The sequence below is a fragment of the Myotis daubentonii genome, chromosome 10 (genome assembly GCF_963259705.1).
Source record: "Myotis daubentonii chromosome 10, mMyoDau2.1, whole genome shotgun sequence".
In the NCBI taxonomy this organism is placed as follows: Eukaryota; Metazoa; Chordata; class Mammalia; order Chiroptera; family Vespertilionidae; genus Myotis; species Myotis daubentonii.
Genome location: NC_081849.1, coordinates 71,001,344 through 71,025,487, shown reverse-complemented (window position 1 = coordinate 71,025,487; position 24,144 = coordinate 71,001,344). Strand labels below are relative to the sequence as shown.

The 24,144-nt window shown below is 38.9% G+C and overlaps 2 protein-coding genes across 2 annotated transcripts in view; one reads left to right on the top strand and one right to left on the bottom strand.

The window, feature by feature from the left end:
- Positions 1-2,396, top strand: part of SLC26A5 (solute carrier family 26 member 5) — a 46,025-nt gene extending 43,629 nt beyond the window's left edge. Inside the window, exons 18-20 of the mRNA XM_059712764.1 lie at positions 336-536; positions 1,124-1,178; positions 2,200-2,396. Coding sequence (XP_059568747.1) covers positions 336-536; positions 1,124-1,178; positions 2,200-2,387 — 444 coding nt within the window. The 3' untranslated portion in view covers positions 2,388-2,396. The remainder of the gene's footprint in view (positions 1-335; positions 537-1,123; positions 1,179-2,199) is intronic.
- Positions 2,397-8,708: 6,312 nt separating this feature from the next.
- On the bottom strand, positions 8,709-22,828 carry PSMC2 (proteasome 26S subunit, ATPase 2). The gene is made up of 12 exons (XM_059712763.1): positions 22,669-22,828; positions 19,060-19,097; positions 18,612-18,693; positions 17,357-17,456; positions 14,779-14,910; positions 14,308-14,380; positions 13,844-13,939; positions 12,515-12,679; positions 11,305-11,392; positions 9,241-9,443; positions 9,052-9,148; positions 8,709-8,965 (listed from the first exon to the last, which is right to left on the bottom strand). Exons 1-12 carry the CDS (start codon positions 22,736-22,738, stop codon positions 8,808-8,810), a joined length of 1,302 nt encoding a protein of 433 aa, XP_059568746.1. The 5' UTR covers positions 22,739-22,828; the 3' UTR covers positions 8,709-8,807.
- Between the last annotated feature and the right edge of the window lie 1,316 nt (positions 22,829-24,144).

Genomic DNA, 24,144 nt, shown 5'->3' with positions numbered 1-24,144 from the left:
TCAGCTTATAGTCAAAAAGCTCAAAGGCTGGTTTTTACTGTCCAGGCTTATGGTAACTTATGGTCTATCATGCTGAAGTTAATAGAATTATTTTAGAAGTTAGGGGAAAATGGACTAAGAGTAGATTTCATTGAGCCAAAAAAAGGAAAATAAACTGAGTTAAAATTGAATATTGTGTACACATTTTTTTGTCACATTACAAGGCTGGGATTTGGCAAATATTTTAGAAAAGATCTGGTATAGACAGTAGCTTGAGACTCTAAAGACTAATTTTTCCTTATAACTCTCAGGACCAAAATACATAGAATTCTGGTGTGATTTAATTTTTGACACAGGATGGAGAAGTAGACGGGGAAGATGCTACGAAGACTGAAGAAGAGGATGATGAGATAAAATTTCCCCCAGTAGTCATTAAGACCACAATTCCTGAAGAACTGCAAAGATTTATGCCCCCAGGGGACAATGTCCACACTGTCATTCTGGATTTTACACAAGTCAATTTTATCGATTCTGTTGGTGTAAAAACTCTGTCAGGGGTAAGCATCATCGTGAACAAGTCATTTAATCTCTCTGTGCCCAGTTTTGCCATCAGTAAAAATCAGACAGTTGAACTTAGAGTCCCTTTTCGACGCTTAAACATCTTTTGTTGTTGTGGGGTTTTTTTTCAACTTTTGATTATGGAAAATGTCAAAAATATTCAAAAGTAAAGAGCATAGTGTAATGAACCCCCGCATAAGTATCACTCAGCTTCAACAATTATCAGTTTATGGTTAATCTTGTTTCACTTGTCCCCCACACCCACTTTCCCCTTATTTTGAAGCGCATGGCAGTCATCCCATCATCTGTAAATATTTCAGTACATATCAGACCTAAATAAAATTTATAGACCTAAATAAAATTTAACAAGAATTCTTTGGTATCCCTAATTATCACTGTCCATATAAAACTCAAAAGAAACACACAATTTTTAAATGATTAGCTCAAAAAATGCATAATTATTGAAGCAAAGTAGATCAAGTGAATGCACTAGAGTGTCTTATATCAGTGAAATACATATTGGTAAAAATAAACTTGCATTTGGCACAGTCAAGAGAAACTAAACTTTATTTCAACATTATTACAGATTGTAAAAGAATATGGAGATGTCGGTATTTATGTGTATTTAGCAGGATGCAGTGGTAAGTACACTTCTAGAATGAGGAGAAATATTGTCATTTTTGATTTTTTTTCTCTTTTTTCAGTAACCGCATTTGGAAATACTTCAATCTAATTTTAGTTTTTAGTGAAAATGAAAATTATTCTTCTGAAAATCACTCTAAAGCTAGCTTTGAAATTAGCCACTTACAGGCACTCCTGTTCCTGGGCTCCTTGTGGCAGCCTCCTGAGCTGCAGTTGGTGGAGAGGAGCTAATAAACCATCGCTCTGGGCTGGTATATTTTTTTAGTAATTATTTAATGGCTGCCATAAACTTAGGTTTTTTTATACAATGCCTGCTTTCTTGTTTCATATTAAATTTTGGTTAAAACACTGCTTGAAAATGAACTCTACGTAACAGCAAAAATAAAAACTGCCTGACAGTGTGCTCTGCAGGCACACTGGAAGAACAGGCACTCATACCTTGCTGGTGTGAGTGCAAAATAGAACAGCCTCTGTGGAGGCTCTCAAAATCAAAAACACATTTGCCTTTTAACCCAGCAAATCCAGCAACGTGCTACACACACTCAATAAGAAACACGTACATGGTTAGTGGTCCCAGTACTGTCTCTGAAAACAATAGAGTGGAAAAGCTCAACTGTCGAACAAAAGGCACCACGTAAGACAACGAGGCTACATCTATGAGATCGAATACCATGTAGTCATAAAAATTGAGAAGATTTAAATTTTTTCAATATTCAGGATAATATATAGTATGCTTTCTTTTGGGTGAGAAAAGGGGGGGAATAAGAATAAATGTTTATATACTTACTTACATTCGCATAAAGAAATACTGGAAAAATGCATTAGAAAATAATGAAAGTGGCCACCTGCGCCTGGGTGTGTGTGTGGGGGGGGGGGGTGGTGATGCCATGGGGACAGGAACTGGAGTGAGACTTTTATTACCATTCTAATATTTGAACTCTACGAAAGTGGGTTTGTTTGCTTTTTATGTTCAAGACTGATGCCCAGAGTGCGGACTAATTTTCTTTTCTTCTTTCCTAGCACAAGTTGTAAATGACCTCACGTCAAACTTCTTTTTTGAAAATCCCGCCTTAAAGGAGCTGCTGTTCCACAGCATCCACGATGCCGTGTTAGGGAGCCAGCTTCGAGAGGCGCTGGCTGAACAAGAAGCCCTGACCCCTCCGCCCCAGGAGGATGCGGAGCCCAATGCCACTCAGGCGGAGGCGTGAGGAACTCGGCCGGGATAGGGTATGAGCCTCTTCCAAAACCACTAATTTACGCATTTTAAATACTAGACACGAGATTTTTTTTTCTAAGAGTAAATACGATTAGTCAAGGCTTGATTTGGAGGGTGAATGACGCATAGCAAGATGTATCTTACTTGTGTGGTTTTCTTTTAATTGGCTGTTTCCAAGATGAATTGGCCTCTTTCCTGAATTTATTGTGCAGTGACATTTCTGTTACTTTTCAGTATTATCGTTGTCAGCTAAGCACTTAAGAATTTTTCTCTTTAAGCACTTTACCTACAGATCAGTTATGCTGTCACCAGACATGTAGTGTTCCTTGCTTTTGTACGTGTTGCCCTACAGACTTTCTGTAATGAGAGTTATTGAATAGAGGTGGCATACCCACGGTTTTCTAGTTCTTCTTTTGAAATAAATGAGTTTTCATTTTTACAGATGCAATATAAGTGCATTACAGAAAAACAGAAAAGCAAAATAGAGAAAATAAAACATACTGCCACCAAAAAATATCGCTAACAACTTAATGAATATCCTTCCATATCTTTATGAATATATATATCTTTTAACCAAAATACGATCATACGCCACAATGTTCTGTAACCTATTTTCTTCCATAAACAATTTCCATTTTCGCATTCCAGAACATTTTTACCATATTCAAATTTACCCCACTTGTCCCCAGATTTGTAGTTGGTTTGTCCAAACTAGTACCCATTCTATGACCTTCCACTGTAACTGATCATGTCCCTTTAAGTCCTTTTAAGTCTATCTAGCACAGTCCCTTTTTTTTTTAATGACATTGACTCGTTAAAGAGACTGGGGCAGTTGTCCTGCAGAATCCCATATTGCTAACGTGTCTACTTGCTTACGGTGTTATTTAGCTTGTCCTTTTATATCCTGGACCACCTGTGATCTAGAAGTTATATCTAGAAGCCTCATGGATTTGAAAGAAAATTTTTTTTTTGCTAGAATATATCGTAGATGAGATACATGCTTTAAATTGTATCACATCAGAAAACACATCATATCTAGTTGACCCTACCATTGAATGCTAAGGTAAATCTACTAACAGTCTAATCCCCTCAATTACGTTTTCACCTTGGTGACTAGGAAGTTATCACCATGGTGTTCCTTTGGCATCTAATGAATTCCCAGTTCCCCATGAGCCATTCAACCAGGGGTTTTAGCATCTAGTGATAATACTTGCCTAAATCAGTAAATGCTCAGGTTTGTGATTTTTTTTCCAATTTTCATATTCCTTCTGCATTTATTAGTTGGTATTTCTATGAAAACTATAGCTTTCCTTCCTCAACTTGAGCTATTTAGTCATCCTTAAATACAGTTCTTACTAGGAAGGCAAGTTTATTTTTCCCTTTTACTATTAACTTCAAAAAAGTTGGTTTAACCCTGACCGGTTTGGCTCAATGAATAGAGCATCGGCCTGTGGACTGAAAGGTCCCAGGTTTGATTCCAGTCAAGGGCATGTACCTTGGTTGCGGACACATCCCCAGTAGAAGATGTGCAGGAGGCAGCTGATCGATGTTTCTCTCTCGATGTAAAAATGATTTTTTACAGAGAGGAAGGGAGTGAGATAGAGAGTTAGAAACATCGATGAGAGAGAAACATCGATCAGCTGCCTCCTGCACATCTCCTACTGGGGATATGCCCACAACCCAGGTACATGCCCTTGACCGGAATCGAACCTGGGACCTTTCAGTCCGCAGGCCAACGCTCTATCCACTGAGTCAAACCGGTTTTGGCAATAAAATATTTTTTTAAGTTGGTTTAATAAATAGAAGGTGACAAGTTAGGTTTCATTATAAATATAGACTCGTGAATTCTTAATGTGTTTCAGCCTGTTATAGTTATTCTTTTGGTGCTAAAATGATCACAGTTGTGACCAGTAGAAGCCCCTGGAAATGTTGTTTCTAATAGTGAAGTAGTCTTAAAGACCATGTATTTAACAAAACTAATGCCTTCATATAACTTAATATTTTCCTTAGAAGTCCAGAAGAGTTATCCATTAATTCTTCATCAAACTCAGTCATAAGCCTATGAATGAGCAAAATGCTTATTTCAAGCACTCTTTAAAATTGTTCCAAAGCAGTGGGTGAGACTATTAAGCCAACTTGTCATCAAAAGTTATTGTTATAGACCTAACAAATCACTCTAATTCAAAGCACAAGTATTAGCTAACCTGCCTAAAGCCTCCTATGCTAAGATTTCCTGCTAATAGTCAGTTTGTCTTCTTTATATGTTTTTCTTTTTTAAAAATTTTTCTTATTGACTCCTTGTCTTAGTTTTCATGAAGAAAACACGCAAGAGAAAAGTGGTCAGATGCCAGGAAAGAACTGTGAGCATGGGTCTACTCCAAAACAAACACTATGGCTTGTTTGCTTTAACTCCCATGAGGCTTCTCAGTAACTTTACTAATTTAATTCAAAGTAGACTCCTCCCTTTTAATCAACTATTTCCCTACATCTAAAGTGAAATTAGATTTACATCCAGTTATTTCCTTGGCAATCATCACACGCAAGATCCGATACATCTGCATTCTGATACAGACTGCCTTCTGAAAAAGCATGTAGTTATAGAACCTCACCTTATACTAGAAACTTTTGTAAAAGTTTCATTTCGGCCATTAAAGTAGAACCTAAGGATTGTAAGCAGTATTATAGAATAGTTCATTGCATATTCCTTAGCACCAGCCTTCAACAAATGCTTTGCACATAATAGTGACTCGAGCCTTAGTTGTTTATAGGTTGAAAGTGTACAAAAAAAAAGTATATCTTACATATTTTTTCTGTCCTTTAATGTTTAACCTATTTTAAATAAAATTCTACCATGTGCATAAAAAGCACTTGTCTTACTGATGGGAAATTTTTTCAGTATGCCTCTGAGAATCTAAGAATGCATTTCAAAATGTACTTTATCTACATGTAAATATTTTGGAATGGTTCACTTAGAATTATTTCATATAGTGGAAAATTTCTTGACCCTTTTTTACTTTGTCATGTTTTGTCTCTACCTTCTTTCTGGATTTTAATAGCTGCTAGTGTATGCCTTTCTGTTGTTCAGCCCTGGTTCAAATTCAGATTCTTACTGCCCTGTCAAAATGGGCATAATGTACATCGATAAATATAGGACTCGCCTTTCTTATGGTAGTAGGGGAAAGCCGTTTTCAGGAAGGTCCCATATAGAGAAATGCTTTGTTTTTCTCAAATCCTGTGTAATATGACAGTGGTTGATATCTACCTCATGGATGGATGGAATGTTTGAAAACAGTGTGAACCGGGCCTCAGGAAGCTAGCTCATGTCATAGACACTGTGTACTCATATGGCAGCTGATGGTGGGATCCCAATTGCCAATCTCATCTGCAGTGGGACTCAGAGAAACAGTGAAGGATATGAACCCTCTGCAAGCCCTGGAGTAGCTCCTTGGTAGTTTTCAGGTAACATCTCAACATCCACTCCGTGTGGTTTGATCCTGTACGCTTACCTGTTTCACAGAGAAAGGAGGTGCTTGCCTCCAAAGGTACATTTTGAGAAAATGAGTCTGCCCTCCTGTGTGCCTGGAGGGCCAGCAAACACAGATAATTTGCCCTGGAGTGAGTAGGTGTAGTTTTGTTTGTTTTGTTTTAAGGGTTGGGGGTGGGGGAGGGGGTGTGCCCTTGTGTGGGAATGGTACCTGGGAAGGCTTTATCTCCTATGTCTGCCCCTTTAACACTAGAAAGACCGAAATTTTGTATATACCTATATTGCCCAAAAGCAGTCAAAATGACTGCATTGTGAAAGAATAATATCGGAGCACTCTTCACTTATGTTCCTTAGCTTTTCCAATAACTCACTTCTATTCGACATTTCTTTCATGAATTTAGGGCGCAAAAGAAATAAAATAAACAACTTATTAGAACAAATATCACTGCATAAAGATTCAAATAACAAGTACTAGTTTAGCTAATTGAGCAACTGCAACTCATCAAGTATCGACAATTTATCATGTACTTGTATGTTATCATGTGACGGTAATCGAAAAAAAATGAAAACTGTTATTTCAATACACAGCCGAACTGGTCATATAAGAAATTAACTCAATTTCAATAATAAGAGTCATAATTTCCCAAGCAGTCAAAATGACTGCTTTTGGGCAATATAGGTATAACACATACATATATACTGGAAATGAAGGAGGGGGAGGTAACTACAATTACTAATAAACGCATTTATATGTTGTATAAAAAGTCACCAAATTCTAAGAAATTCTGTCATTATATACATCATTGTTTTTCTAACTGAAATTAAAAAGCAGTCAAAATGACTTCCTTGGGCAATCTAGTGTTAAAGACAGTAAGTCAGTTTAAGTTCTAAGATCCAATGAAACGTACCTGGTGTGAGCCTGTATGTTTTAGTGAGTGCAAAAGTGCTGTTGGTCCTTTTTAGTGTACCTTTCAGGAATGCGTTTAGGATTCAGTATGTTTAGATTCTTGATAATATGGTTTGAGTGCTGTTAAAAGTTGATATGAGAACTGATAAAAGTATTATCTAATTCTCCAAACATAACCAAAATGCATGCAGTGGTTTTGAAGCCCCTCATATCCCAACAAAATGTTCAAAAGCTAGCTGCCTGCTACTGACTTGGATGTGACCAAGTTTGAGCATCTCACAAATCCATCTTGCCTTTGAAAAGCTTACCAACTTTTTCATTATACTGGTATGCAGCATTTACTTTATGTAACAGATGAACCTGACCTTTGTGGAAATTATATTTTTACAAATCTGATCACATTTTTAAGTATTACTCCAGTATTACTTTTCTAGTCATCGATCCTTTGTATTCTGATTTATCTATCAGCACCCTGGCATGTATAAACATCTCTCTACACAGATATACACATGTACATGTGCATTTTAGGTGAAGGGAATTACTGGTGAATGTAAATTTTATGTTTTTAAATATGGTATAAGCATGCTAATCTAGATAATGTTGATTCTATCTGCATATACATGCCTGGGTAGAAACACCCATGTTTTTCAAATAATTTATTGTATATTTCATGCGTGGCCAGTTAGATTTTTGTCCTGTAACTGAGATGTCAAGATTGAGCTTATAACATGTTGGGCCTGAGTGAGGGCAACATATTCAATTTGAGTTGTCTCAAATTGATGCATGTGATGTATGTGGCTATAAGAAAAAGTGGTAAGACTTCAAAGAGCATATTCTAAATGCTTGGATGTGACATTTCTAGGTTCCGCTTATATTTTATACCTCATGAAAGACTAGGGCAGGCTTAGGGGGGAAAAATTTCTAAATTTCACAAAAATGAAAAATCAAAAAAGGATGTGGTTGGACATTATGAATAAAGGGCTTTAATTTTTCTGTTTGAAAACTTTCCATGTTTTTAATATTTCAATGTAATACAGCATTTTCTATGTTGTCAACTTTTTCTTTTGTGAATTAAACTGTATCCACCGCTCTTTTGCATTACTTATGAATATTGAACTGCAATAAAAACATCCTTTATTGTGCTTGAGTCTCAGAATTTGGGGGAAGGAGGGAATTATGGAAGGGGTTTGATGTTGTTTGCACAAGAAATTTTAAAGAAGTCTGTTGAAAATTTCAATGCAACATATTTAATACCAAAATTTAAACCATTAATTTATAAAATGAAAAAAGTACTTATCTGTACAAAGCCAATTCTGGATTTTCTAAATTAGATTATGTGTATATACTTTTTGATTTAACTGTAAATCAATTCTTCTTGATTAATTTGAAATTAAGTCAAATTAAAATCAACAATTACAATCAATTATTAATTTAAAATCAAGTCAAATAGCAAAGCAGAACATATTACATAAGATGCTTCTTCCACTCTAAAAAACGTTTGGCCAAAGCTTTATTATGCAACACAGTAGGGAGAAATCATGGAAATGCATCTGGTCATGTGCCCAGATGAGCTATTCTGATGAGGGCACAATAGCACATTGGTTAGGAGCACAGAGGATAGAGCTGATAAACTTGGACTTTAATCCCAGCTCTGCAACAAGTCAATTTGGTAGGCAGGTTTTTGCATTCATTAGATCAAGATCCATTAGATCTGCCTCACTGGGCAGATGGGAGGATATGACATATGTACAGCACCCAGCCTATATATGCCTAAGACATACATGCTCTAAGCAAGCACTTTAGGCTATGAAATCCTTAAATGGTAGTGGATCAAAAAATAACGTACACTGTAATAATCTTTTGTGCCTAATGATACTAAATATCACCTTTTATTATACTACAGAGAAAAAGTATCTGAAAAAAACATTTTAAAACCATTTATTTTTTGTGTGAAATGGTTATTAACAAGTCTATATAAGCTTAGGATTCCAATTAAAAGTGTTTTCATGAAAGCTCAGGGCTCAGTTGTATGTCATGTAGCGGGGAGTAGCACTGAATTTGGCATAGGACTTAATGACCTTATTTACAGCTTCCAAGAAATCCTTCTCAGTAGCTATTTTTCGCCGGGCTCTGATGGCAAACATACCAGCTTCTGTGCAGACACTTCTAATCTCAGCACCTGTCAAACAAAAAGAAAATAATAGGCTTCATTAAAGCAGCCTGGACAGACAGACCAACAAATATAAGCAAGACCTTTCAACCTACCAGTGCTATTTGGACACAGTCGTGCTAACAATTCAAATCTGATATCTCTTTCAACACTCATTGAACGCGCATGGATTTTAAAAATGTGAGTCCGGCCCTAAAAACAGGGGAATTGAAAAATATTACAATGGAAAACATCACAGGAAGAAAAATTTCAAAAATCCCTTTTCTAAGAAATGGTTTTCTAACCTCTAGATCAGGTAAGCTAAATTCAATCTTCCTGTCCAGTCTCCCTGGCCTCATCAGTGCTGGATCCAAAGTGTCGGGTCTGTTAGTGGCCATCAGTACTTTAATGTTGCCGCGAGGATCAAAACCATCCAGCTGGTTGATCAATTCCAACATCGTTCTCTGTACTTCATTGTCACCTCCCGCACCATCATCAAAACGAGCCCCTAAGACAAAAGGAAAGACTTATCCAGTCACAGGAGCACTAGCGTAACCTGAAAGTACTGTTACTCTCAGCTCAAATCATGCCCTCCAGGGCAAGTGAATTCCAACTTTAAGCAAATCCTAGAATAACTGCCTGGTTTTCACAAAACTAATTAGAAAGTGAATCTTTCAAAAGGCTCGTCATAGATTTATTTAACATAGACTTCATTAAAGTATTTTTTGCCCTAGCCGGTTTTGCTCAGTGGATAGAACGTCGGCCTGCGGACTGAAGGGTCCCAGGTTCGATTCTGGTCAAGGGCACATGCCCAGGTTGCAGGCTTGATCCCAAGTAGGGGGCATGCAGGAGGCAGCCAATCAATGATTCTCTCATCATTAATGTTTCTATTTCTCTCCCTCTCCCTTCCTCTCTGAAATCAATAAAAATATTTTTTAAAATAAAAATAAAGTATTTTTTAAATCTTCTTCAAGGTACTTTGTTTTGAAATCACTCAAATGTACACCAAGACTAGGCAGCAGAATACATGAAACACCTATAATGTAAGAAACTGCCATACTCTTCCACATTTCTCAAAACTCTTCTTAAAAATAAGGCTAGCACCATAATACAGTAGAAATATAACTTACACTATCACTATTTTGGATACATTAATGTACTCTTAGATAAATGTCTGTCTCATTTCAACCAAAATAGCAAAAACAAAACCAAACAAAAAATAAGCCTCCAAGTATATATTTTCATTTTAAAATTATAGAGATACATACTGTTGTATTAGCATATTATGTACAAAATAACACAAAAAATTAAAAATTAAAAAAGATTAAAATTAAATAAGGAAAAATTGGTAGTATTTTCTTCCTGCACCCTAGTACTGTTTTAAAATATATTTTATTGATTTTTTACAGAGAGGAAGGGAGAGGGATAGAGAGTTAGAAACATCGATATGAGAGAAACATCGATCAGCTGCCTCCTGTACACTCCCTACTGGAGATGTGCCTGCAACCAAGGTACATGCCCTTGACCAGAATTGAACCTGGGACCCTTGAGTTCACAGGCTGACGCTCTATCCACTGAGCCATACCGGTCAGGGCCCTAGTACTGTTTTATACACAACCCACCTTGGAAAGCGTAAGTTCAGAGCATCCTGACATTGTAAGGCTTATGGCTTATTCCAATGACACTATAAAAATTACTTCAAGATCACCACACTGCATCAATATACTGGGCTCAAGTTAACCACTTGAAGACATTAACTACAGCCTGTCCCAATTCCACAACGTCCACCCAGTATAAAAGCAAACTCTAGATAACCTAACCACAGTCCCCTAGCAGTGTTACAAGGTCCCCTATATTTTCAAGTCATTTTTATCACTAAGTTCCTTAAATAAAAAAATCTCTGGCCAGTTGACACTTCTCCCTAGTAAGGTTCATTCCTCTTATAGACTATAACAACAGTCAGGGCCTACAGAAGTTTCATTTTCAAAATCTATCACACTACTTTACAACTCTCAAAAACCCATAAAATAAGCAGGGCAGGAATTATCATGCCCATTATAAGATGAGCAAACTTAGGCTCAAGAGTTAGTTAAAACAAATGGTCTAGATCGCACAGTTAATAGTGTATTTCATCAGATCTATGAAGCCAACAGTAACAATACTTATGTACACTTTATGAAATACCAGCACCAATTAAATTATGCCCCAGTGCTTTCTTATCACATTAACTGAAGCTGTATCCCAAGTTAGGAATTGTTCAAGTGTGAAAATATGTCACATGAATGAAATTAGGAAAGTACAAAGATAAAGACTTTGAAAAACAGCAAAGCTATATAACATTTCTTTTTACTTTAAAATACCATCCATACCTCCAATAGCATCAATTTCATCAAAGAAGATAAGGCAGGCTTTTTTTGTCCTGGCCATTTCAAAGAGCTCTCGAACCATTCGTGCCCCCTAAGGGGAAAAATAATTTGTTAATTTAGAGTTAATTTTTAAATCTTCAAGAATATAGTAAAAAGTTATACTTCAAACTTTTCAATATAGCTAAGAGTATCCTCAACTATTATCCCAGGCTTTTTCCAAAAAACAACAACTGAAGTTTGTTACCTATTCCATCAAATTAACCTTATTCATGTTAAATTAACCTTATTAGCCTTAAGTAATTTTATGATTCTGTGCCTAGTAAATAGCCAATAGCTCTAAGACCTGAAGAGGTCAAATTAATAAATAAAGCCACCATTTCAATCAGTAACACCTGAGGAAATAAAAGCATTTGACTTATCACTTGGCATTTCTGATCACTGAATTTGATTTGTAAGTGTTGCTCAGAGACTAAACGTACTGCATAGCTCAATTCATGCAGTTCCTTTTCTAATTCTTATTGTAAGTATTCTAGTCATTAACATTTCAGATACAATATATACAGCCTTAGACTTACTCTCTAATGAAAAAATCTGTGTGTGTGTGAGAAAGAATGTGTTGTGAGTATAGATAGATGCTCCATGTTCTTTCTTTCTCAGTAGACCATAAAAGGTTGGCCCTAAAGCAAAAGCACACTTCTGAATGCATTTACCGGGCATTTCTGGGGTATTTTTCTTACTAACCAAATTTGTAGAAAAAGTCATATTTCTGAGGCGATGCATGGTAATTAAAAATGTTAAGCAGGCCCTAGCTGCTTTGGCTCAGTGGATAGAACATCAGCCTGCGGACTGAAGGGTCCCAGGTTCTATTCCAGTCAAGGGCACATGCCTCGGTTGCGGGCTCGATCCCCAGTATGGGGTATGCTGAAGGCAGCCAATCAATGATTCTCTCTCATTGATGTTTCTATCTCCCCCTCTCTCTTCCTCTCTGAAATTAATAAAATAAATAAATAAAAATAAAAATGTTAAGCAGTTGTTTATTTCCAAATGACCACAAGGGAAAGCTGGTGGCTTCTACATCTAATAATTACAATCCATCAATCAAGAAATTTCAGGTCTCAATCTTTTTATGTGAAACTGCCATTTAAATTTCATCCCTGCTTTATAAAATTTTCACAGAGCTACAAATTCTTTGATTATGATCAATTTACTTTACCTCACCGACATATTTCTGCACAAGTTCAGATCCAATAACTCGAATGAAGCAAGCATCAGTCCTGTTAGCAACTGCCCGAGCACAGAGTGTCTTGCCTGTACCCGGTGGACCAAAGAGCAGCACGCCCTTGGGAGGCTCAATGCCAAGGTTAACAAACCTCTCTGGCTGTGATGGAGACACAATATTTATAATTATCACTCACTTCTGTATAATAAAAATAAGACTACTTCTACATCAATATATTTAAACCAAAACTATTAAGTCCACAATCTATATACTTGACCTAATAAGAACTTTACTTATTCTAAAATATAAGATATAAACTAGACTCATATCTATAATAATAAACGGGTACTATGCTAATTAGACCAGACGTCATTCCAGACATCCTTCGGACAAAGCCGGGGCTGCGAGGAAAGCCCAGGTCCCGGGTGTCTGCTGGCGGCTAGAGGGAAGCCCGGGTCCCCGGTTCCCGAGGGAAGCTGGTGCTGGCAGCCAGGGAGAGGAAGGCCTACTCTTGCACGAATTTCGTGCATCGGGCCTCTAGTAGATACATAAGGCTGAATGGCTTTTAAAGGCATTTCTACTATCCAGGCTTAACAATTCTTTTTTTCTAATTTTAAAATAATTGCAGTGTTTAAAGAACAAAAGTAGCCCTAACCAGTTTGGCTCAGTGGATAGAGCATTAGCCTGGTAACTCAAGGGTCCCAGGTTCAAGTCCGGTCAAGGGCATGTACCTTGGTTGCGGGCACATCCCCAGTAGGGAGTGTGCAGGAGGCAGCTGATGGATGTTTCTAACTCTCTATCCCTCTCCCTTCCTCTCTGTAAAAAAATCAGTAAAATATATTTTAAAAAAATAAAAATCATCATTCTCCCCTTTTAAAAAAAATAAAAATAAATATATAACAAAAGTATTTTCTGTACTCGTTTTCCATTATCGTCCCAAGTTTACTTCAATTCCATTTAAGCTCTTTTTTTCTTGACATCATTCAAGCACAAGAAGACATCATTCAAGCACACAGTTTCTTCTACAATAAACTATAACATATTTAACAAACTGCTAAAGGTTATACGTCAACCTCCTGTGTCACTAAAAGTAGAAAATCTTTCTCTTTTTTTAATTGGCTTGACCACTCAATCCTTTTGCTTTCTCTTCTGGAACTTACCTGTTCTCCACACCTCCACCCTCTATCCCCTCAAAAATTTCCATTAAGGATATTATAAAATACAAAAAGCTACCTAATAAATTGGCAATTTTAGTGCACAGCGTACAATAGGCTATCATATCTTTATACAAAGAAATTTAAAATGCAACACTCAGCCACTTACATGAAGTAGAGGGGTTTCAACTACTTCTCGAAGTTTCTCAATCTGTTCCTTACAGCCACCCACATCACTGTATGTGACATCAGGTTTTTCCTCTACCTAAAAGAGGGAAGAAAATGTACAACATATAGCCACAGATTTCTGAATACTAGTCCAAAAGTTCTATCTAGTAGAGTAGCCCCAATACCCTAAAGAAAAATCAAATTTATACCAAGTAATAATTTTTTTAAATGGAATATATTGCCCAGTGCACTAGAATCACTTGCTATGTTACTTATGATATTGAGAGATAAACTAGCAAAAACTAATGAAGACTTTCTCAACTGAAAAGTGTTTTAGAAAATTTGGGCAAATCAATACATACCCACATATTAACAATAAATATCAGTTAAAGTTTCAAACTTTCTTGAGATGGATGCAGTTGTATTCTAAGTCATGCCATTTCTTTTTCCCCCATAGTTCCTTACCTGCATCATGGTAACTGTTGGGTCAATCTTAGGAGGCAGTGGAATGTGAATTTGATACTTATTTCTGTCCACACTAAAAAGGTAAAAAAGATACTAAGATTTTCAAAAAACTTTCTAAGTGAATTATGTATTCTGTAAACATGAATTACATTAACTCGATCCTTATAACTATCCTCCACTTACACCATGTTACCTTAAATAGGCCGGCAAACTCAACTCTCAAATTCTGCATTTACTTTATGACAGTTGAAGTCATTCAATGAAAGCCATAGTAGGGGTGGGGGAAAAGAGGAAGGTGTGAGGTCAGGAAGTGGATGCAGAACAAAGGATGTTCAAACGGAAGTACTCTGCTAGATCATCCCTTGGTATTCCATGGCAACCAGTACATTCATTCAAAAGAACGCCAAGGATGTGAATGTGACATGGTATCTTTAATAAAAAATGAGTATTTATTATAAATAGTAATCTTACCCAACTCTCATCCCTTCTTCAATGTCAGTAGGTGCTACCTGATCACTGAGGTCCACCACAAACTTGGCAAACTGCTTCACGTTGATAATGTACTTTGGGTCCTCCGAATCAGCATTGATTATCTTTGTACATCTAACACAGCAAAAGACTCGATTAGAGTAAGGAACCGAAACCACTAATAATGAATTCAAGTAACTAGATTCTCCCCTGGGCAAGCAGCACACTAATGAGCAGGTGGAAACTAGAACTGCAGAAACTGGGCCACTGTTAAAAGATCCTTTTCTATAGAATATGCTTAATTCCAAGGGCCCACACAAATTAAGCCAATCCATAACATTTTTAAAAGATGCATACCCCTGGAAATTTAACCCAAATATTTCATCATCAGGAAGTTCTCTGATTTCTTGATTTTCATAACTATATTACTTTATTAGTGATACTTCTCTATGTCTTAAGTCAGCAATTTTCAACTGGTGTGCCACAAGAATTTTTAGAACATGCAGTACCTGACTATTTAGTCAGAGGCACTGACCTCTTTTCCCTTAGAGTGTCAAATAAAAAAATGCCAACAGCCAACACAACAAAAGCCATCCAGTTGAATGAATAAAAAGTATACCTTTTTTTGTCCAATCAGCAAATATAGTTTTTGGTGTGCCACAGAATTTTAGTAATTAGTTTGTGTGCCATGAGATGAAAATGGTTGAAAACCACTATCTTAAGTTACTTTCCTTTTTATTTTCCCTATCAAAAGACAGTCATCTTGTCTTACACTAAGTAATAAATGTTTTTCCATTCTTTCCTGTGTTTATACAAGGATTTTTATTGTTGTTGCAGTTTTTAACTTAAATGTATTTTTTTTCGGTGTGACACATGAAGGCAAATTTATAATTATGTGTACATTATATAGAAAGTACTCTACTGCCTTTCCTCTTCTATATTATTTGTGTACTGAAGAAAAACAAAAACAGAAGACAGAACTCATGTTAGAGAGAACTCATGTCATAATCTGTAACAACAAATACAGGGAAATACAACAGTCTCTGGAGTATGCATACAGGTAGCACGAACAGTAAGGTGAAGATGTTTTGTCCTTGAAGCATTAACTGTGTGACAAAACTGTTTCCTATTACTAGCCAAGGTCTACCAGGGAGGCAGAATTACATATATAAACGTATTTATCACTACTTTATCTGACAGACCCTGCCAACACTGTATGCACAGACACAGATTTTTTAATCCACAGCTGAAAAGGTAGACTATACAGGGACCTCAACTTCCAGAATGGTGAGACAAGAACCTTTGAAAGTATGCTCCTCCTTGAACATTAAGTGAATGCTGGCAAAAATAGTTAAAAAAAAAAAAAAAAAAAAAGCAAGAACGATTAGCATATTAGAAGAGCAATCCTAGAGGTCCAATATTCAAATGACAGAAGTCCAAAATAGAGGACTTCTATTATTTGGATATTAGAAAATGGAAAGAAGGAAATTATTCAAATAATTTCAAGAAAATGTGCCACCCTGAAGGACGAGAGCCCAGCATCATGGGTGTAAATACACCAACATCAAGGCACATCATCATGAAATTTCAGAACAAGTGACAACAAGAGAAGACCCTACAATTTTCAAAGAAAAAACAGGTCACATATACTGAACTGAGAATCAGAATGGCTTGAGACTAACACTACAGATGGAGGACAATGAAACAATGCCTTCAGATTTCTGAAGGAGAAAAAAACTTTATACCAGCCAAGACATTTACAGACATGTATGGTCTCAAAATATTACCTCCTAAATGACCCTCTTTCATGAAGCTACCAGAGAATATGGCCCATCTAATGAGGGTAAGAGTAAACCAAAAAGAGTTGGTACACAAACAATATGAGAGAGGCAAAGGGAACCTCCAGAGTAAGAAATGACAGGATGACTGTGAGCCAACAGGCGTAAAGGGCAACTGGTCAAACTGAAGCAGGTCAGAGAGTGCTGGGGAAGGTCAAGCTGAGAGATGCGGCCGGTGCACCTGAGGTACACACGAGGGAAAACCTGATGGAGATGGACCCAATGCATCTGAAGAGCAGTGCAGGCAATCAGGAGAAATTGAGGGGGTTAGTAATATACATACAAATTATGGCCAGTCAAAGAAAAAGTGGTACAAGAAAGGGTAAGTAATCACAATTTACTTCCTGGCTCTTTATGAATAGGGTTTATTTAGCCATGATTATGCTGAATACTGATCTAACCTAAATTTTAATATAACTACATTAGGAGGATGTTGGGACAGGAAGCCATACAGCAGGATGAAGAGGACCAAACTACCTTCAGTATTTGTTATGTCTGAGAAAGGGACAGTGGGACAGCGAAGATGGAAGGGAAGATTCACATTCGCCCTGCGTCTTTCTGTATCACTTTGAATCTTTTATATGATTATGGCTTCACCTATTTCTTGAATAATTGTTTAAGGTACACACTTTTAACCCCAGATACTTTTGTAGAAAGCTTTATTTACTTGGAATTTAGAATGAACATTCTTTATGAACTATCACATTATACCTGAGACTCAAATAAATTTCCACAGGACATACCTCGCAACCTGCAAAGGCTGTTCACTCTGGAGTGTTTGCTTATCTGCAGCCAAATCCCAGAGTGCTGGTGGGGCCAGGCCAGTGTCAGACTCTTTAATACCTACATAAAGAGATTATAAAATTCACTAAAATGTAAGCATCACTAAAGAAAACTTTCTCAACCTCTACACTAATGACATTTTGAACTAAATAATTTGTTGCAGAGGGTATCCTGTGCATTATAGGATGGTTAGCAACATCCCTGACACTAGCCACTAGATGCCACTGGCACCGTCTCCCCCTCAAGCCCTGAGAATCAAGACTATCTCCAGACACTACCACATGCTCTGAGGGATGGAGGGGGGCAAAATCATCCAGCTGAAAACTGCTGCCCTAAAGTAGTCATAAGCCAAAACTTTAATAACATATTTGACATTTTTTGTGGTCAAATATTATAAAATGTCACCAGTGAAATTCCCAAGAAAAGTTTCCAATTACTAGGCAATAGACCACTTACTGCAAGCAGTACCATGTGAGATCATATTTTTATTCAATAAGAAACTTTAACTGGTTTTAAGAGTTTATTAAAGCAATAGCCGGTTTGGCTCAGTGATAGAGCATTGGTCTATGGACGGAAGGGTCCCGGGTTCGATTCCGGTCAAGGGCACATGCCCAGATTTCAGGCTCCATCCCCAATAAGGGGCATGCAGGAGGCAGCCAATCAATGATTCTCTCTCATCATTGATGTTTCTACCTCTCCCTTCCTCTCTGAAATCAATATAAAAAAAAAAGTTTATTAAATATGGCTTTGACCAACAGAAACATTACTTGCTTAAAGGATGATGTTATTTCTTTTTTTCTTTTTTTAAAATATATTTTATTGATTTTTTACAGAGAGGAAAGGAGAGAGATAGAGAGTCAGAAACATCGATGAAAGAGAACCATCGATCAGTCGCCTCCTGCACATCCCCCACCGGGGATGTGCCCGCAACCCAGGTACATGCCCTTGACTGGAATCGAACCTGGGACCTTTCAGTCCGCAGGCCGACGCTCTATCCACTGAGCCAAACCGGTTTCGGCTGATGTTATTTCTTAATTGCTTAAGCATTAAACTTGTTTGTAAAAGGGCTTATTAAATGAGATCCAATTTCTTAAAAGATAGGAACGATAATTTTTTAAAATCTGTAATTCATGAAAGAGCAACATTTATATTTTAAATTCTTTGATATGATTAATACATTACATTTAGAGAGAGGAAACAGAAATTAAATTATACCAGTGAGCTCATTAATTTTCTTGAGAAGTTGTTGAATGTCATCTTCAACCTGCTTGATCTGCCTAGAGTAAGTGCTCTGACCCTAGGAGATAAAGCTCAGTTTAATTGGAGTATCAAGAAATCAACAATTTATTAAACTACAAAAACACTTAACAGTTCATACATTTCACGTACAGTAAATATTTGTGTAAATTGTTTTAAATATCTTTCTACAGAGTTCTACATTTTAATTACAAACAGTATAAAAATAATGTTTAAACTTAGACACACTGAATATTTACACTCTGATTTAGTCTAGATAGAATCTGTAAAAAGGTGACTTTATTTCAGTAAAGATTACTATAAACTTCTAGATATTCTCTTCTAATTATTTTGGAAGAGCAATACCAACAATAGTTCTTATTTCAAAATAAAACATCTATATTGTGTAGACACTGAAAGGACTTACATAAGTTTTCAGCAAGGCAATATCACCCTCATCCAAAGCTGGAAAAAAAAGAAAGAAAACACATAAGATTTAAACAAAAGAAATTAGAGCTAACAATTCTTCTCTGTTCAAATCCAAAGCTCATTAGTTGAGTGAGGAAAAATGTTCAAAGTTGTAATGATATAACTACAACCTTCAAATAGTTGCTGGAATCATGGATAACTGGGTGAAGGTGGATTTAAAAGGATACACAGCCAGTGCTGGCGAGTCTCAAAGAGATGTGATCCATTAAGAACAGGTAGCCCGCCCTAGCCGGCTTGGCTCAGTGGCTAGAGCATCAGCCTGCGGACTGAAGGGTCCCGGGTTCGATTCCGGTCAAGGGCACATGCCCAGGTTGCGGGCACATCCCCAGTAGGAGGTGTGCAGGAGGCAGCTGATCCATGTTTCTTTCTCATCGATGTTTCTAACTCTCTGTCCCTCTCCCTTCCTCTCTGTAAAAAATCAATAAAATATATTTAAAAAAAAAAAAAAAAAAGAACAGGTAGCCCAAAGAACAGCTTGAGAATCAAAACAACCTGACACCCGTCCCAACAAAGTCAAGCATTTGCTAAGTAACCTTGGAAAAATCACTTAATCTCTGAGCACCAGTTTTCTCATCTGAAAAATAGCGACAATGGTCCTTTCCACCACAAGAAGACAGAAGATGCCTGTCTGCAACCTGGAAGAGGGCTCTCACCAGAACCCACTTATGCTGACATCCTGACCTCAGACTTCCAGCCTCCAGAACCAATCTGACCATCAGATACCTGCATCCAAGAAAGGACCTTCACCATGACGCGCCACCCCGCCAGAGTTCATCTTGCACAACAAAGTTAAATCCAAAATTACATAACTTATAGCAAAGCACATAAAGAGTGGCTTTACCGCTTGGTCAGGTAATTCAGTTGGTTAGAGTGTGTGTTCTCCTGATATGCCAGGTTGCAGGTTCAATCCCAGGTCAGGGCACATATAAGAAACAATCAATGGCCTTAGCTGGTTTGGCTCAGTGGATAGAGCATCGGCCTGCGGACTGAAGGGTCCCAGGTTCGATTCCAGTCAGGGACACATGCCTGGGTTGTGGGCTTGATCCCCAGTATAGGGGGCATGCAGGAGGCAGTCAATTAGTGATTCTCTCTCATCACTGATGTTTGTTTGTTTCTCTCTCTCTCTCTCTCTCTCCCCCTCTACCTTCCTCTCTGAAATCAATAAAAATATATATTAAAAAGTCAATGAATGCATAAAGAAGTGAAACAACAAATCAATGTTCTCTCTCAAAAAAATACATAAATAATGAAAAATAGAGATAATAATTTATCCTCACAGTATTGCTATAAGATTACATAAAATATGAAGAGCATAAAATACTATACACACGTTTGCCACTAACTGTATCCAAGGGATAAATTTATTACCTCATTGACAGAGTAACACACCCAGAGAAGTACACAGAAGAAATGTTAAATCTCTGTACTAAGTTTTCCATTAGGTGACTGAGTACCTCTGAGGTTTACAGTGGCCTACAAAATTTTCAAGGGAAAGAGTAGAATATGACATGAACGTAGAGAGGGAATGCTCTTTCTCTGAGGAGAGTTTGGAAACAGGGAAGAAGGGCACTGGGAGAGGCTGAAGTTACTTAGAGAGGGAAGAATTAGAGAAAAGAGAAAAACACACCCTAAGAATGCTTGAAAATAGTCTATAAGGAACAAAAAACAGCATAAAGATGAGACTACATAAGGGCCTAGTGGGAAATTGTGTATGAAAATGGTGTGCATGTCTCATGCACTGTGTGTAAAAGCGTACAGTCTCCAGGAGACTAATTTGGCCGTTTCTATCAAAATTACAACTCCAAAAAAAAAAATTACAACTCCATTTCTAAAATATATCCTACAGCTTGTGTTTGTGCATGTAGTAAAAGTTATATGAACAAGGTTACTCACTGCTCTATAACGGCCAACAGACTGGAAGAAAAATGTCCATGAATAATGATTAATTTCATGCATTACACCTCCAAAACTGAAATACTATGCAGATGCAGAAAGACATAACACTGACTCCATATAATATGAATTTAGTTCACACTAGCTGGTTTGGCTCACTGGATAGAGTGTTGGTCTGCGGACTGAAGGGTCCCAGGTTCGATTCCGGCCAAGGGCATGTACCTTGGTTGCGGGCACATCCCCAGTAGGGGGTGTGCAGGAGGCAGCTGATCGAGGCATCTCTCATCGATGTTTCTGACTCTCTATCCCTCTCCCTTCCTCTCTGTAAAAAATCAATAAAATATATTTTTTAAAAATATGAACTTATTTCTAGTACATATTAAAACTGAAAAGCAAGATGTACAGCATGCTGCATTTATGTAAAAAATAAAATACATGAGCAAAATTGCTAGCATATGCATAGAAAATGTCTATTTGCTTCTGTGGATAAAGGGTGGCTGGGGCCAGGGCTGAGACAATGGTCAATGTATCTTTTTTCTCCCTTTTGAGTTTTAGGCATGTGAAGGTATCATCAAGTTAAAGGAATGTTTGTTTGTAAAAAAAATTATGTTTCAGGACCCTGGCTCTGCGGTAGGCAGTTAGACAGACATGAGCAGAGCAAGGGTGATGGGTCAGGTACAGAAATTCACCAGGGCAGAAAGCCCGGGTGCCTAACAGAGAACAACTGTAGGGTAGGACCGTGCCCCCAGAGTGACCTTTCCTCCCCTTGCATATCCCTGGTCCAGCGGTTTGGACCCCTGACCTTCCCTCCCGGGAGCCCCAGGCCCAAAAAGGCAACAGAAGGAGACCAGGCACCCTATGGCTGACCTCAGGGCCAGCTGCTTTGGATAATGACCCCCTGCCTTGAGCCAACCAACCAATTAGTGGAGACCTAGGCTCTGAAAGGACGCCTGGAAAACTGCTGAGATGTCCCCCTGGGACCTTCCCTAAAATCTCCACCCTCAAACCCTTAGGACTGAGCACCCTGCCCCTCCCCCCCACATCCCCCCACCACCCCCCAGGCGCATTACCTTCACCTTCCTCACTCCCGAACTCCAAGGGCCCTTCCTCCGCCTCTAAAACGTGTTTCTTAAGTCCATTTCCTCTACAAATTACTTCTTCTCCTCCGTGATTTCCCAAATAAACGTTCTCTTATAGTTTGAGTCTGCGCTCCGAATTCTTTCCCAGCCAGAACTCAGGCCAGAGGCTGCTGAACCCGGGTGCGGGCCGACCCCGTCCCGCTCACAACAGCTCCAGGCCGCCTGTCCCACTTCCCAGCACGGGGCCCGGGGCAGAAAGGGGCACCCAGGTGACCAGCACCACTGGGCGGGGCAACTTCCCACGGCCTGCGAGGCCGGGCGGGGAGCCCGACTTCTTCAACACCTGAGAGCTGAACCGCAATAACAGTGTCAGCCAGCGGGAGATGCAGAAGAACCTGGAGCGCGTGAAGGAGACGGAAAGGGCTGGCGGGCTGATCCGGCTGCGGCCCCAGATCCAATCACCAGCCGCACAAAAGGAGCGAGGACCGAGCGCCCAAGAGGAATCCCGCCTCGCCCCCGGGGCCCAGCCTGGTGCGAACTCGGCCCGCCCGGAACTCCTGCCTCCGTCAACTGACCTCGGATGGGCTTGTCCTCCTTCTCCTCCTCTTTGGTTTTCCGCTGATCCGCACCGAGGTAATCCGGCATTTTCGGAGAAGCAGCAGCCTCAGCGCCGCAGTAATTACACAGCACCTTCCTCGCTTCCGGTGGTGCCTGCCTTGTTCTTCCCCCCACCGGAAGTAGAGCCGGCTCCGCGGGCCCCTTTACTCTGCGCACCGGAAGCGGAAGAGCGCCCCGGGATACGCGCGCTGGCGTCGGGGTCGCGGGTGTGGGGAGGAGGAGGATTCCCGGTTAGGAGGGAGCCCCAGCCCTCACTACTGCTTCCCCGAGGAACAGATTTCAGGGCCAACCCTGGCCCAGCCGCTGAGTTTACGTCCTGTTTTAGTTATGTACCTATTGTGTACTCTTGGGCAACTTCTGTACATATGCTTTAATTAAGCCTTTACTTCACACTATGGCGGAGGCTTTAAATAACAGTGTTTTATTGCTTAAATAACAGCATGTTAAATATGCAATAACAGTGGCTAGATCAACAAGCAGGGTGGAGGTAAAGAGGGGCTTACCTTCTGTTTACCTTGAGTTATAAACCTGAGTTAACTCAGGATGGGCAGGCAAATGTTTTCAATTTTTAAAAATGTATTTTTATTGATTTCAGAGAAGAAGGGAGAGGGGGAGAGAGATAGAAACATCAATGATGAGAGTGAATCATTGATTGGCTGCCTCCCTCACACCCCCTAGGGGGGATCAAGGCCACAACCCGGCAGGTGCTCTTCACCGGAATCCATCGGGGACCCTTCAGTCCGCAGGCTGACGCGCTATCCACTGAGCTAAACCTGCTAGGGCTGCTTTCAATTTTTGAACCTGCTACTAAAGCAGAGTGGTACCATTCTCAGATACAAAGAAGTCGGGGAAAAGAGCAGTTTTGAAAGAAGTGAGTTTGGGAGATGAGGGATGAAGAGAGCAATTAGGAAACAATTGTAGAATTTAGAAATAAAGTCTGGCTCTTCTGAGTATTAGAGGACGCAACATGAAAAGGAGAGGATAGGAGTACAGGATAGGAGAAGATATAGCAAATCATGTGATAATAGGTAATATCCAGAATATAAAATGAACTACAACTCAACAAGAAAGCAAACAACCGGCGATAAAACTTGTAAATGCGCCCTGGCCAGTGTTGCTCTGTGGTTACTGCATCAACCTACGCAGGGAAGGGTTGCAAGTTTGATTCCCGGTCAAGGGCATGTACCTGGGTTGCAGGTTCCATTCCCCATCCCAGTCAGGTGCGTTGGGGAGGTTGGGGCAGCCGGGAGGGGGTACCAATCCTTGTGTCTCTCCCACATTGATGTTTCTCTCACCCCACCCCCTCCACTCTCACTAAAAGAAAAATCAATGGGAAAAATATCCTCAAGTAAGGATTAACAAAAAACAAGGGGGAGGGATAGACTTGAATAGACATCTCTCCAAAGATCATATACTAGTAAGTTCCCAGCAAG

Excerpts from the sequence above, each read along its gene's own strand:
- PSMC2 (XM_059712763.1), bottom strand. The coding sequence starts at position 22,738 with ATGCCGGATTACCTCGGTGCGGATCAGCGGAAAACCAAAGAGGAGGAG. Across the intron at positions 14,911-17,356 it reads CAGCCTTTGCAGGTTGCGAG|ATGTACAAAGATAATCAATG; the intron begins GTATGTCCTGTG and ends TTGCTGTGTTAG. Across the intron at positions 14,381-14,778 it reads GAAGAAGGGATGAGAGTTGG|TGTGGACAGAAATAAGTATC; the intron begins GTAAGATTACTA and ends TTACCTTTTTAG.